At 43.5% G+C, this 16,184-nt stretch overlaps 1 protein-coding gene across 16 annotated transcripts in view; it reads left to right on the forward strand.

Annotated features, from left to right (window-relative positions):
• The window catches only part of RBMS1 (RNA binding motif single stranded interacting protein 1), a 690,694-nt gene that overhangs the window by 659,918 nt on the left and 14,592 nt on the right, over positions 1-16,184 (forward strand). For all 16 annotated transcript variants that reach the window (XR_015308444.1, XR_015308445.1, XM_086956624.1 and 13 more), the window contains exon 11: positions 12,638-12,748. Coding sequence is in view for 14 of the 16 variants with exons in the window: in XM_086956624.1 (XP_086812750.1) it covers positions 12,638-12,748 (111 nt within the window). In the remaining 2 variants the exon portion in view is untranslated. The remainder of the gene's footprint in view (positions 1-12,637; positions 12,749-16,184) is intronic.

Below are 16,184 nucleotides of genomic sequence, written 5' to 3' on the forward strand. Positions count from 1 at the left end.
CTTGTTTATGATAAATTCGGGGCTGAATAGATATAGAGAGTTACCATAGTCAAGGCGAGACAAAATCAGGCACTGAACTAGGGTTCTGCGTGTGGATTTAGGAAGCCATCTCAGTACTCTGCTGAGGGTGCGAAGGAGTTTAAAGCAGGTGGCTGCCAATTTATTGGCTTTGGAGGTCATAGTAATTTCTTGGTTGAGGCTAACACCAAGACATTTTACTTCTTCCTTGGGGGAGGGTTTGGTTCCCATAGATACTGGCCAATTCCATTCTCCCTAAAGTGATACGTTTTTCCCTAGTACCTGTAGTTCCGTTTTATTTCCGTTGAGCTGAAGGCTACTAGCTGCTTAAGGCTACTAGCTGCCATCCAGCTCACAACCTGATTTAGGCATTTATCTAGAAGTGCAGAGGTAAATTCTGTTTGATTTGAAAGACTTGATTTGAGTATCATCTGCTTAAGAAATGGCTCTAATGCCATGTTCTTTTATAATCTCAGCTAATGGACTTACAAATATATTAAGAAGTGTAGTACTGAGGGAAGACCCCTGCGGTACTCCACATTGCAATGGAAGAGTGTTGGAGTATTTGTTTTCTTCAATGACGTGAAAAGTTCTATTTTTAAGAAAGGCTGCTAACCATTTCAGCATAGTTCCAGATATCCCTACTTGTCCTAGTCTATTGATGAGGATTGGGTGAGAGACCGTGTCAAAAGGAGTATTTAGGTCAAGGAGGGTATGGGCTGCTCTACCTCCATTATCGAACGTGGCTTTGAGCTCTTCTGTGGCGGCGAGGAGGGCAGTCTCAGTGCTAGTACCTGTTGTGAAGCCAGTTTGTAATGGGTGTAAAATATTATTTTCGTCAAGGTAGGAGGTTAGGATGGAATTTACATATTTTTCCATGACTTTACTAGGTCCTGGCAACAAAGAAATAAGGCTGTAGTTGTCATTTATCAAAGGGTTGGCCTGACCTTTTTCAGTATTGGCTTCACAATAGCGTGTTTCCATGCTGCTGTTATTGTACCCGAGTTGAGAGAAAGATTAAAGATGTTGGCTAAGGTACGTAGGAGTATATCACCTCATTTTAATAAAACATCTAGCGACTGGATCAGCAGGAGATCCTGACCTAAGGGAGTAGAGAATCTCGGGAGTTTTCTTAATCATCATCTCTGCAAAAGTATTCCTTTTTCCATAAATTAGGTTATCTGTGGAAAGGGTTTCTATGACTTCACCAAAAGTGTGTCTGATGTTTTCTACCTTTTCCCTGCAAAAAAGTTGCTAAATCATTACAGTGATTTTCTGAGGGGATAGGCGTATTTACATTCTTGCTGATTGTCATAAGATTATTTAGTATTTGATAGAACTCTTTAGAGGAATTTGAAGCAGTCTGGATTATTTTGTAGTATAGCTAATTCTCGCAGCCTAATGACGTAATCCTATTTCCTGACTGCACCTTTTATAAGTCAGTTTCTTGGAACCATCATAGTTTTTTCTCCAGTCTCTTTCTAGTCTTTTAGTTTTGTTTTTCAATTCTGGGAGATCGGGAGTAAACCAGGGGCATTTTCCTCCTGTACTAGGTGTCTTCCTTGACTGTGCGGGCAACACCACATTGAGGGCAGTATGAAGCCGTTTTACAAAGGAATTATATCTGTTTTCTAGATCTCCTGTTAACTCAGAATGAGTGTTTTCTAGTAAGGTTTCCAAATTTCTCGTATTGAGCTTGGCCCAGTGGCGCCCTGTGTTGACCATTTACAATTTGGCCATTTCGGCAGCAGGTTTGGTGAGTTGAAAAGGTATTAGCTTGTGATCTGACCATAATATTTCAGACACAATCACTCAATGGTGTGGTTATTCACTGTTTGTGAATCTAGAAGAGATTTCACACTGCAAAAACTTGCTTTGTATTTTTAATTTAAGATATCCACTGGATTTTGTGTTAGTTTGCCGCTTGATCATATAATGCTTAGAGAGGATTAATCCCATATGTTTTAAACTGGTAAGGTCCAATATGCCAAAATGGCATCAGTCATGGGGTTGTTTAACACCTTCGGTGCTCATGACGGCTCCCGGACGTCATGAGTCACAGTAGGCGTGTGCTCATGACGGCCGGGAGCTGTCAGAACGTTGCCGCTCCGCCCACGCACGATTAATTCCCCACCTGTGCGGGCGAATTGATCAGTGGGCGGAGTTCTGATGGCTCCCGGCGGTAATGAGCACAGGCCCACCGTGATTTATGACTGCCGGGAGCCGTAATGAGCACCGCTGCACCACACCCACCCCTAGCCCCGCCCGCACCACAGCAAAATTAACACCGCGGCGAAGGGGTTAAAACAGGTTATGTTTTGCCCAGCACTTCCGTTTCTGGGCTTCAGGTTGCACTGATAAGGCATAGACGTGAACCGATGTTGACATAAAAAGATATCATTAGAAAGCGTCTTGCCAAGGCAAGAGGATCAAACCTTTCTTGGATGTTGAACTTAACCAGTATGATCAGAGTAATTATTAGTAGGACTGACCTGTGGTAAAGGTTTGATATATACCTCTAGCTTAACACAAAGTCATCAAACAGGGTGGGTAGAAGACCAAGTAAATGTTCATGTTTTTATTGTACAATCTATGGGCCCCAGTTAGATAGGTTAGGGACTTGTATTCCACTGAAAAGCATTAGTTACACAGGGCTCGATTTATAATTCAGCGGACGACCCGTTGTTCTGCCAGGGTGACAGAGTAGATAACTCTATTACCATGTTTGGGGGACTACCTGCCAAATTTAGAAATGACCGCCAAGCTGTTAGTCATTTATAGCGCATTGGCTGGAACCGCATTCACAGCGCTTCATGTCAATGCTTTTCGCTGTTTAGTGCAGGACTCTAGCTACATGACTGAGCCCTGCACCACACAATTACCGTATTTATTTTCAAAAAGAAAATCGCAAAACGAGATTTGCTTTTTTTGAAATAAAATAGAAAATTCGCCCCTTGCCATGGGAGTCATCTTGCATGCTGTGTAGTGCATTATTCCTTTTTTAATGTCCTTTACCACCAGGTTTTGCATGGAGGTGACCGACATTAAAAGAACAGCTATATCTCTGCCTATCAGATGCCCTTACTCCGTCAGGCGGTTGGAGAGTCGGTGGAGTAGTCACCACCATAGCCAAACCTATCGTCCACCTGTGTCTCAATCGACCAGGCAGACCATTAACTAGGCGCTAAACATACTTCATCACAACAGTGTATCCTTGCAACTATAATAAAAATTGAGCCCATAATTACCTCCATGCGTGAATTTACACCAGTGAGCGGTGTGTCATAGGAATTACACCTCCTTGGCTGTATCATATCAATGTGGAGAAACCCAGTTGAAAATTCTTCACCAGACGATTTACCACTGTATTGCTGTAGCGTGGTGGTGATAATGTTTATTGCAGAAACTTCTCCCGTTGAAATTACTCTTATAAAGAAAATGTGTCCACTGATTTACGCAGGTTTATGTGGCCACCTCCTATTAATCCATGCCGCATGTCTAAAGATTCGGAAGACAGCCCTATTTCTCAGAGCGATTGACAAGATCTATGTTTCTGTAGAAAATAATATTTAATTTTACATAAAGGTGAGTGCCTTACACAGACCCTCTCGCTATTCTGAGACTACTTGATATGGTTTTCAGTAAGCAGTAAAGAACAAATCCATTTTAACGTCAGATGCTAAACAGATCGGACCTTGCCTAAAGGAAGAGCAACTATGATTTTTCTATAACGTTCCTGCTTTTTTTCTCTCCTTTCTTCACTGTTCTTTCTAGTAGTAGTAGTAATAAATTACTTTTAGCCAACTGTGTTAAATGCTTTGCATTTCACTGTTTGTAATGTAAATATACTAAATAAATGTAAAAAGTTAATGTATGACTTGCAGGCAGTCGGTAGTCACATCTTTTATTCATTACCATTTGTGTGGCTTCCCAGAAACTTGAGGCTGAACAGGAAACTCTTCAGTACATAGTGTGCTTGTGAGTCACTAAGGCAAATATCTGACATATGTTTTTCCCGTCTGCAACTCTAATGTTTTTAGGAGAAATCTAGACTCCTGCAACGTTCCAATGCACTTTTAAAATCTAAAACGTTGCTTCCTTATCTTTGAAAGAAAATATTTTCTTCTCCAATTCCCACTTTGAATTTGTTGCAATAGTGTGATTATGTGCTGCCATTATTACTTCAAAAGAAAAATAGATGTCATGTCACCATCCAAGCCTTGCTCGTGAAAATGCTTCTATTGAGATTTGAGTTCTTTCACGATTGTTCATGTTTAATGGTTGTCCTTTCAAGTCCCAAATATATTTCTCTTATACTTCAATATTATGATCAAGAGTTGGCACGATTTTATGATTTTCTGTGAGTAATTAAAAAATGCATAATTTCCTCCTCCTGCAAAGAGGAGGCATCGTCGTTATCCTGGAGGCGAGGAATGTCTTGGGTTTCAAAACATCTTAACCCCTTCGATGCTTTTGACTGAACGGTTCCGTCATGAGCGTCGGTTGGCCTGTGCTCATGACGGAACCGTTCTGTCATGAGCCCGTTGGCTCATTAGAACGTTCAGCACAGCGCAGGAATCTGCGCCGCGCTGATGTGGTTAAGAACTTTTGCCATGTACTCGTCTCCGTTACAAATTTCTGCCACTCATCTCTCGATATATTTTTTGTTTATTTGCCATCTACCACCTGATAGGTCACGGATAGCTGGCTGGTTTACCTGTTCTTATTAATGCTTGCGTGTCTCTATATAGTTTCATCTGCCATTTTCGAGTAGTTCACAGCCTAATGGACAGAAACTGTTTTCAGGCTTGTTTGTCAGACACCGTTCTCCGCTGAAGAGCTGAGGAGTGTCACATGCAGCCTGGCTCGAGCTGCCTGCCAGCATTATGCAGCTGCATTGATTTTTCATTTGTTTTACTCTTATTTCTTGGGGCTAAGGCGTTCGTTTTTTAGACCACTCCTCCCACTCTGTCGTTTTTTCAAGAGCAGTAGTGGTTAGTTGAAGGCGCTTTACTTATCACAGTTTGTGCCAGGCTGTCTTGTGATACTAAATTTTCTTCCTTGCTCTGGTATGGACCTTCAATGGATAGGCGGGTTCATAATGCCGTCAAATCACCAACATGGTGAACTTTAAACTTAAATTAATTGTGTGATCTGTGCCACACTGGCTCAACACAAAAGGGTCTATTACGATGGTGGGCGGACAAAGTCTGCCCGCTTCCGTAACGGTATGCGGGACCGTCCGCCAGGGGTGCTGCGTTCCCACATCTGCAATTAGGATGGCGGTGGAATCCCCCATTCCCAGCATTGTGGTGAGCACCGCCCACCACAATGCTGAGAATGCACGTTGTGCATTGGCATGCACAATGTGACCGGCACCGCGCGGTGCCTGCCACCTTGTCATTCCAATGCAGGGGGGGTACCATGGGTACACCCCCCATGTGCACCCCTTCCCCCCCCTCCCCCCCCCCCCTCCCCTCCAACATCCTGGGGCCCGCTACGGGCCGCCAACAGTGTAAACCGCATGCCTTTCCATGGCGGCAACGCAGCCATGGAAAGGCTGCTCTCCGCCGGCATGTTAATATGGATGGCGGTGTCTTGCAGACACCGCCACTATATGAAGCCCCTTTTCCGCCCGATCGACGAACGATAAAGTGGCAGACGGTCTTCCCGTCCGCCGCAGACCCCCCAGCCATCCTAATATGGCGGGGGTCATTCAGGCGTGGATGGCGGGCGGATCGCCCCTGCAGGGCTGGTGGTGGCTACTGCCAGCCCGGCAGGGGTGATCCGCCCATCATCCAAATAGACCCCTTAGTGTTATTGGCCATTACCATTATCCCGGTTCTCTCTGGTTGTATTTACTGAAAATCTTTTTTTAAACTAGAGCATCAAGGTGATGAGTGCTTACCAGGGTAGCACTTCGCAATGAGCAGTGGGGCAGATTACAAGATGGTGTGCATTTACATTGTGATGGGACATTGAGGAGTGGTAATGTAAAACTGGACAGAAAATGAGGAAAAGGTTGAGGAGTGAAACAAGATAGAAGTGGGTGGGAAGCTGGGAACCAAAGATCCCATAGCCTCACTGGTACTCTCCACATATAAGCGAAATTCAGACAATGTATTGTAGGAGGGGCGAGTTTGAAATACCACCTTGTTCTAATTGACAACCAAAGTGCAAAGGGCTTTCATTTCACTTACACATCCTTGCAAAGTAAAGGCTATTGAAGTGATGGTTTCCATTAAAACAGTTTAATTTCTCATGAAGCCATCCGCTGAATGGGCTCATGCTTCGGACAAGAAAGAACAAGTCCGAGGTCCCTCTTGGCAGTAGACCTTCTCACCAGAGTGATCAATGCAACAGGCCAGTTAAATGATTTTTTATATACTTTCTAAGGGGAACAATGATGCCTGTGGCAATTTTCTTTAGGATCTGGTGGCTTCTAAGCAAGTCTTACATGTGTCCTTATTTACACTTGATAGTGTGAGGCAACTGGAGAATCACATAATGTCATCAACTAATGAAGTCATGGATTTGATGCTCTTTGGCAGAACTAAGGCCCTTTGCTTTTTTTATTTATTTATTTGTAAAGTTTTGTATAGGGCGAACGTGACCCTAGTGGGTATCGGAGCGCTTTACATGACGAGAACAGGATTAACAATTGGTCTGGTAAACAGGCAAACATATGCGTGAGAGCCGAACAAATCATAAAATAAAAATAAGGCAACAGGGGTTGGACTGGATTAAAGCCAGTACAAGGAATGACAATCTACATAATAGTTTGGCTTCTATACCTTTTCAATGTCACTGATCTATTGACTTATTTATGACTTATGTATTGATATTTTGCAGTGAATATGTTAGCAACTGTCTGCGCTTTGAGGTTATTGGAGGCGAGGCTTAGGTGAATGCAGGCTATCTTCTTCTAAAGTTGGCGGTCAATCTAAGCGATTGTGATAGGCATTCTAGCTCTCATCCTCCCAATCCATGTAAACCCCATGCCTTTATTCTGGAAGAATTGCAGGGTGTCAGAGGACAATACCTGGTGTGGCTAGGTTAGGACCAGTGAACACCCTGTGTTATCCCTGATCTTCTGAAGTCTTCTTAGGTCCATGAAAGCGAGGAGATAAGGCAGTGGTTATAGAGTCAAAGATGTTTAAAAAGGTCCTTGACCAATCTAACCTGAGACCACTACTGTTGTAGACATTGTATTGTATTTTATTGTAATTGCATTTATATAGCGTTTACTACCCCTGACGAGGCGTCAAAGCGCTTTTTCGGCGAGTAGCACGCTACTCCGGGACCCATAGAGGATTAGTGTTGAATTAGTATAGTGAAACATGCAAGTACATTTTAAGTGGTGTATAGCTTTGTCAGTTATTTGGATTTGGAATGATAGCAGAAGGATAGAGGAGGAAAGAAAGGTTTGTATTTATATAGCGCTTGTTACCCCTGATGGGGTGTTGAAGCACGCTACTTCGGAAGCCCATAAAGGATTAGTGGTGAATTAGTACGGTGAAATATGAAAGTAATTTCAGTGGTGGATATTAGTCAGTTATTTGGAGTGAGAAGGATAGCGGAGGGATAAAAGGGAAGAAAGGTTTGCATTCATATAGTACTAGTTAGCCCTGATGGATGTTGAAGCGCCTTTCTGGCGAGTAGCACTGGATGTTGAAGCGCTTTTCTGGCGAGTAGCACGTCACTCCGGAACCCATAAAGGATTTGTGTTGAAAATTAGTATAGTAAAATATGAAGGAATTTGAGTAGTGATATGTTATTCAGTTATTTGGGTAGAGAAGGGTAGGTGGCAGGATAGTGAAGGGAAAGAGGTTTGTATTTATATAGCACTTACTACCCCTAATGGGGTTTTGAAGTGCAAGTAGCACGCTACTCTGGAACCCATCAGGATTAGTGTTGAATTAGTATGATGAACATCAAAGTAATTTTAGTGGTGGATATGTTAGTCAGTTATTTGGAGTGAGAAGGGTTTGGGAGGGGTAGAAAAGAGGGAAGAGTTTAGAAAGGTTTGTTTTGGGGTATCGGTATTGTAAAAAGAGGTGTCAGATGATGCAATGAGGGGTAGTGTAGGGGAGATTCTAGAAAGGGTTATTTTGGGGATCATGGTAGTGGTATGGGGTTTGGGATAAATGAGAGTGCGTGTAGAGGATATATTGATAGATGTATAGGATGAGAGATAGGTAGTGCACTGGAAAGAGTACTAGAAAGAAGTTTAAGATGAGTCAGAAGGTTGGGCTAGAAGATATATTGAGCGAAGTATAGGCTGAGAAATAGGAAATGCTAGAAAGTGATAAATATATTGATCCACGAGTACATTGAAAGTATATAGATACATAAAGGAGGTATGTATATTGGGCAGTATTTCTTGCCCTAGTCCCGACCAATCTCGAACAGGGTCAAACAGGAAACTGCCCTTGTCCTCACTGCCCTTAACAAACTCAAACAGGAAACTGCCCTTGTCCTCTCTGCCCTTAACAAGCTCAAACAGGAAACTGCCCTTGTCCTCTCTGCCCTTAGCCTCGGCGTCCGGGCTGAGACGCCCTAAGCCTGGCCTTTTATATAGCCCTAGTAATCAGGTGACCCATTCAGCCAATGGGAACCCTAGCCCAAACACTATCCAATCACAGCTCCAAAATCTAGAACCAATAGGAGACCAGGACCTTACAGTCAATCTTAGCCCAAGTCCAAGCACCCAATCAGTTCAAAAACCCTGACCTCTACGTCTAATAAAGGCTCCTGCCCTACCAGTAGTCCCAAAAACAAGTCCATGCAACCAATGGCACAGGTAGCCCTAGTCCCTACTTCCAATAGAAAGCCTAACCCTAACCCTAACCGTAGCCCTAGCCCTAGTCCCAACCCTACAATGATTGAATCACAGACCCAGAAACCAATCAGACCCTCAAATACCCAACCAATGAGGACATTAACCCTAATCCAATAGAAACACCAGATACAACCACCAATCAGTGTAGACATGTACCAACCACTAGCAGATCATATAAGGTCCCAGCGACCTCAGACAAGGTTTGCTGGCCAGGGAGTTGGAAGCTGCTTCTCCTGTTCAGAATCTCCTAGGAGACAGACAGGCTCAATCCACACTTTGGACTTCAGCAGGTAAAGGGCCTCACTAACTTGAAATCTAACAATGCTGTTTGAATAAGGCTTTACTCCCCATGCTGCCCAAAAAACGAAGTGCGCAGGCCCTGATGTAGAAAAATCCCTGTTGCTGGGGGGGGGGGGGGGGGGGGGGGGGGGCGGGGGGGGGGGAGCAGGGCAGGGGCAGGGCACGGGTGCTGGTTTCAATGGCTTGTGAACACAAAATGGTGGCTGGGAGTGCACTGTTTTAACATACAGGTCTTAGCACAGAGCAAAGGAGAAATTTGGAAGGAAAACAGAATTGTCACCAAGGAATGAGAGGGACAAACTACAGAGGTTGGACTTGTCAGGTGAGAGTACACGTCTGCTCCCTGGTTAGTCACCCAGAAGAAACATGTCCCAGGAATTGAGCTACTACCACATTTCGACTTGCTAAGTAGCAACTAATGTATATGTAAGGTATGACTGTGCTGCATTGTTGTTGTTTTGCAAAGCCCATGTTAAGGGCTTTTTAAATCCAACAGTTCATACGTGAGCATTGGTCTCACTTTGATTTAGGTGGCTTTTCAGATCTCATTCATTTTTTAAGTTGCAGAGACAGACGGTCAGCTATTGTTCAAACTCCAATATCAGTGTCTTAAACAGTTGTTCGAGTTGGCCTTAACCATACTCGGTGTAATTAACTGTTCTCAGTATATAAAGTAAATATTCGACCCACTCCATTGTAAAGGACTTATAGAAAACATTTTTTTCTCTCACAATTGAGTGTCCATTTTAGCAGTAGAGATTTAGTCAAAATCTGTGTTTTCAGTGATCTCTGGTTTAGAAAGCTCCATGTAAAGCACCATCATTCTCACTGAAATCGAGTTTCCGGATTCGGGCAAACTTTATAAAAACATCAAGTGAGATGAGTGCAGATGTTTTACTGCAAATGGCCCTGACCTCATTGATTCTGCCTGCTGTATAGTCATGACCCAGGCTGCTTTGGGCAGTAGTGCAGTTGGTCTAGCCACGTAAGACTTGTTCCAGCTTCCCAGCGTAAGCCCTGGGCTTGCGTGTAGCACTTCATACTACAAGGTGCCGCTTGATTGGTCATTTCATTTAGCATTCGAGTCAGCAGTGACCTTCTGTATCTGGAGCCTCTCCATATTCTTCACCACCACAGTCCGATCTAGTAAAATTCGCAATAAAAAACTGACTGCTACTGTAATACCCTTCTCTAGAGGTGAGTGGGAACCCCAGACCTTTCAAATTGGCTTCCCTCCTTTCATTGTCCGGTGTGTCACACTGCCCTTTAATTGATACATCACGCCACCTCAACTTTTGCAGCCTCTTTATCAGACACTTTAATTCACATCTTCAGTTTCCCAAGGCTGGTGTCCATAGCAGCCATCAAAGTTTCCATGCTAGTCATCCTGATCGCCTTTTTAACCATGCATGAGTATATCGCAGTGACAGCCCGCTCCACTTTTCCAAGCTGTACTATGATACCCACAGATGGTGTCATTGTTTCATTCTGACCCTCATGCAGTTCAACAGTGGCTTTACCAGCATCTCCAACCGTTCCCTCTGTTGATATGATTGGGGGATGAGCTAATCCTGTTTATCTGTTTATAGTCTTACCCCACCATTTGAAATTAAGTGACTCCTGCATTGGTTCCCTTGGCAGGCAAGTTCATCACCAAATTGCAGATTGTGTTGCTCCCCACTCCCTCTTCGGAGCACGTGCCTATGTTGTCCCCATTTGCTTCTGCTCCGGCTCCTCCGACTGCTGAGATCAAGGTAGATCCTCATTTGCCAACTTCCACCAGCAGAAGAGAGGTCTCAAGTGCTTTATTCTATGTCCATGCAATCTCCACTGTCCTAAAGTAATATATCCACCCCTCTGTTGGGGGGAATCAATGTTCACGAAGTGCCCCGCATCTAGTGGGCGCTATCATGTTTCCCTCTGTCAGTAAAGGGGGAGAGCATGCTAGCCCACCGTGCTCCATGGACTCCGGGTTAAGGAAGGAAAACACATACCAACTGTCCACTCACAGCTTGTACTCCTACTTCTTATAGCCTTGTGACCTTCAGCAGCCCGAGGACAAACTAAAAGAAAGCATCCATCAGCGACGTCTTCTGGCTCAAAGTATGATTGGTGCTGCATTGCCTTAGACCATTGGTCTCCAAACCGGTCCTGGAGGGCCGGATCCATGCCAGATTTTTTGGATATCCCCATTGAGATACATGTAGTTATTTTAAAAATCTGGCATGGATCCGGCCCTCCAGGACCGGTTTGGAGACCCCTGCCTTAGACCTTCCACTTCTGCATACTCTGTGCACACCGGGGGCCTTTGTTTTCATAACCAAGTTTTAAAAAAAAAGGTTCCTTTGCAACAATACCCACATTTTGAAACCTTAATAACAACTCTTTGAAAGTGTTTAAGTACAATTCATAGTAAGCTTCCTTATAATGATGGTTACTTCACTTGTATAGCACTCACTACCATTTGTCTGGTCTTTAGGCACTAATAACAGGTTATTTGTTATCCAACTCAATTGTACCCATTTTATAATTCTCAGAAGGATGAAAGATTGTGTCGAACGTTTAGAATTTCAAGCCATATCCTTCAGGTTACACATTGATCGCGATTATGAATGCATTAGTCCACTGAGCTATCTTAAATGCCAAGAGCATAGGCATTTCTGCTTCACATTATAAGGACAAGATGCCTCTACTGGGTAAGTGGGCTGGAGCTTTTTGTGGTTTTTGGTGGCGCTTCGATTCCCACCACTCGGACACAATGGTGTGTGCAGACACACCACGTTTCGAGGTAACAAGCTTGAGAAGCTTCATGTAACATGTTTAATTGTGTGGGTCAAGCTAATGTAGGCCATCTAAGCACTAGGAACTGATGTATTCATAAAGTGTGTCAGTGTAATATTAAATTGCATTGCATGCCATTCACGTGCAGCAAAGCAAAGCCGCCTTTGATAGATTCAAACGTCAATTCTGAAGTCAAACCTAGCATCACTATTCACATCCAATTTCTGTAACCATGCCTCATTTCAATGTAATCTTGTTAATCTAGTCTTTTTAATATTAAAATGTAAAGCTGTTTCAGTACATATTCCAATAAAACATTTAGATTTGCCTTTGTCTTTTGGGCCTCTCACCTATACCTGCATGTTTGCAAAGTGTTTTTTGTAGTTGTAAATACATTGCTATTTGACCTTCCTCATTTCTCTGTGCACCATGAAAATTCATACTACTAGTACCAGCTAAATAATGCTATTTTCTGTCACAATATTTGGATAAGGTGACTCCTTCCCCAAGCCGTATGTTTGCAAAGCCCATAGGTTCAGCACTACAGTGTTTGTTCTCCCAGAAAGCATATAGAGTAACATATTGGTGAGACTACATGTTTCATCGATCCTTCATTATATAGAATGTTTTTCATGCATGTGACTTTCAGTGGGCAACAATGAGGTTTGGATCGAGTAATCTTCTTATTGCTTGTAGGGTGCGGTATTAACTCCCTCCATGGATCACACCATGTCGCTACAGCCGGCCTCCATGATGAGCCCTCTGGCGCAGCAGATGAGTCACCTTTCACTAGGCAGTACCGGAACAGTAAGTCTACTCTAACTATCTAACGACATCATAAGTGCTTGTAAAAGTGCACAGAATAGTTCTCTTACTTGAACAACCATATATCTTCTCAGATTTGCTTAAACAGTCGATGGACAAAGGGGTTGGTGAATAGGCTCCATTACATGAGTGAGTTTGTCAGATATTAGCTTTCCAGATCAGGTTAATGTCAGGAAATGAAGAAGTTAGTTCAAGATGTGAGGAAAACCTTGCACTGGCTTTGAAAAATGTGTAATTCATAAATCAGTCTTAATTGGAAAAGTCTGACTGCTGGATTTTATGCAGTTCCATTTTATGCTAGCAACCTTGTTATTTTGTATCTAATTACAAGACTTATTTGACAAAGTTGTGAGCAATATGCTCTAGAGATTTCCTTGTGGAATGTGGCTCTTTGTGAGTATTTTAGTTTACTGAGTTTACCTTGAAACCACAGTCAATTCAGATCTTGTGATCCAGCATATTAAGCAATGATGAACACATAAGCAAGTCAGATTGTGATCTCCTTAATGTTGGTTGAATCATGAAGCCTTAATGGAGGAGTATGAGACAGTTTGGGGAGATAAGTTTTTTCAGTGGGTGGGCTAAGGTACCTTGTGTGTGTGTGCGCATGGACAAATGTTTATGAACCCGTGTCTTAAATTACTTGAGTTAAGGAATCTTTAGAGATTAGCATTTCTTCATGCTGAAGTAGGGTAATGTGTCTTTAAACCCATTTGGCCAAATTAGCTGAAATGCACAAAATCAGAAATTCAACCTTGAATTGAAGATTCAAGCAAAAGGAATGCTCCAAAGAACAGACCAAGAAGGTACCTGCACAAAGACCTCCACGTTCTCACTACACTTCAGAGGCAGATTTACAGCAAATCAACATCAAATGGAGGATGAGTATGGATGGTGCAAATCTTTAACACAAAGTCTCCTCCTGCTAAGCTGTTGTCCATAGAGTTGCCTTTCAACATGGAGTAACCAAGCAAACTGAGCAAGAAGAGTTATATTGAAACTGCATAGAGAAGACAAACAAGTGCTAAAGACCGGATCCACTAAAGAGAACTTCAAAGGCCCATTAAATCAAGAGTAATTACACCAGAGTACAAAAGTACTTTTAATGCGCATCCACAGGACCCAGATCTCAATGTTTTCCATACAACTAAGAAGCGTTCCTTTTCATAAGCTACTTGGGGTGGTAAGAAGACCAAGTGCTTAGATGCAGCATGGAAGAGAACAGCTGCTGGTACATCTGTGACTACTTAACTCGCAGGGTTTGCTTAATCAGTATGACCAACATCAGTGGACAGATATTGTAGAGGTCTTGCAACCCATTCAAGAAACGCACCTAAAGAGATTCTCAAGCCTAATCAAAGAAGGAGCAATTTTAAATGCAGGCATCAGATGGTCTCTAGACCTTGTGGACATGTCATGCAGACTGAATAATACTACCTTACTACACAGGAGACGGGTGTAGCTATGTATTTCAGACGAGGGGAGCTATCCCACCGGTCAGTCATGCCATTTGAGTAGGACCATGTTTAAGAAGTTGAAAAGGCAAGAAAACCGCAACATCCACAGTGTTTTGCAACATCAATGGTCACTCCAAATCCCGAGCCATTGGTCCCTATGAAAGAAGGGTGTCTGTCGAAACAAGTCCATACCTTTTTTCCTTCAACTTCAAGACACCCATTGAGGTGCAATTAGGGTTTTGCAGCATGAATCCTTTCTGGATTCACATGCTGTGAATTATACTGCCATCTAGTGGTTATGTCCAAAACTCTCCTCTTGCGTAGTAGTCTTTTTTCTCTTTCCCTCTTTTTTGTTGGTGGTGGTGTTGTTGGGTGTCAACATTTGTCACCATTTGTTGCTTAATTCAGCCTCTCGCGACTTCAGACGCCCTCCTCGGAAGTCTCCACGCATGGTCATCATCTTCAGATTCTTTTTGCTTGCCATTGGGACTGAAAGCATCGCTGAAGCTCTCCAATCATCAAAAGGAAGAAGAAGAAAGATAACAGGGGATAATTGAGAATGATCGAAGACCAGGGAAGATAATTGCTACAGCAGAAGGAAGGGAGTCTCAGCCACAGATTTCCACCGACTTCCTCCAAAAAATAAGTGGAATGCGCATTGAGCGAATCACGAAGAATGCTCCGACAGGGACCCCCTGCTTTGTGTGAGATGGAGAACACAGCTTTCCATTTCTGCCCAGAGTGCCATCACAAGTTTGCCCAGAGGGGCAACCACCAGGTTTCAATCTGTCTGCCAAGAGACCACAAGACCAACACATGTCAGGCCTGTGCAGAATTCAAACTGAGGGCACGAGAAAAGCATAGGCATGTGCCCTACACCATACAGCGGCAGAAGGAAACACAATCATTGAGAGACCTCGGGCTAACGAGGAGTGCAATGCCATCAAAGGATAGGTCTTGAACGACAAAAAAGATATCATCAAGCGGGAACACAAGAAAATGAAAGAGGCGTACTCGGGTAATGCAGAAAAAGATGTGAGTGGTTGAGCTGAGAACTTCAGACTTTAGAACACAAAAGACTGCCCTGGCGCCGAACATTTCGCCAACCAAAGGCAAATGGGGGAAAAAGAGCCCCTTGGGTTCAATACAAATGCCACTACAGGTGATTGGGCCTTGGGAGAAGACACCAGCATCGAAAGGCGATTATGGTCTTGAGATGGCCAAGTAAAGTTCAGCCGAAACTTCGACGGCAAAGAAAAGATTGATGGCCGCGCTTGATGCCGAAGAATGCGCTCTTGAGATTGAGCGAAGGAAAAGATGGCTTAAGGCCAAATGTCTGCAATCCTTAAAAAAAAAAAGGACTTTGACGCCTCCCTACAAGTATTCCGAATACCTTCGAACCCCTCTACGGAAAGCGAACATGAGAAGAAAGACTATGGGGAATTGGACCCCCTAATGACATCAGAGCCACAAGAGGAACAAGAACACTTCTATGAAGAGGAGGACTCTGAGTCGCAGGATGTCAAGGAGTCCAAAGGCATTGAAGAACATTGGCAAGATCTTGCAGCAGATTCCCCCAAAGAAAGTGTGGACACGTATCTTCCGAGGTCATCGCTCCAGGATGGCATCACCATGTACAATTGGAGTGTTTAAAGGGCAGCAGAATGGTATGGGGTCCAGCTGGAGGAAGAGAAATCGAAGACCTGCTTTCTGCTAGAGACACTCCTGCCCTCACAAAGCAAGAGCCAATTCCTATCAGTGCTGCCGAGCAGTTTGGATCAGAGGAGAGAGGCATTCAAGTAGCCAGCAAACCTGCATACATTTGGGGCAATGCAGTGGCAGACTTTTATCATTGTTGCCACAGCTAGGAAAAGACCCAATGTACCAACTTTTTCCTGGCCAGGTTAATGTGCTTTTAACAATACAGAACAAATATCACATTGAATTCCGGGCAGTGCCAC

The sequence above is a fragment of the Lissotriton vulgaris genome, chromosome 2_1 (assembly GCF_964263255.1).
Source record: "Lissotriton vulgaris chromosome 2_1, aLisVul1.2, whole genome shotgun sequence".
Classification (NCBI taxonomy): domain Eukaryota; kingdom Metazoa; phylum Chordata; class Amphibia; order Caudata; family Salamandridae; genus Lissotriton; species Lissotriton vulgaris.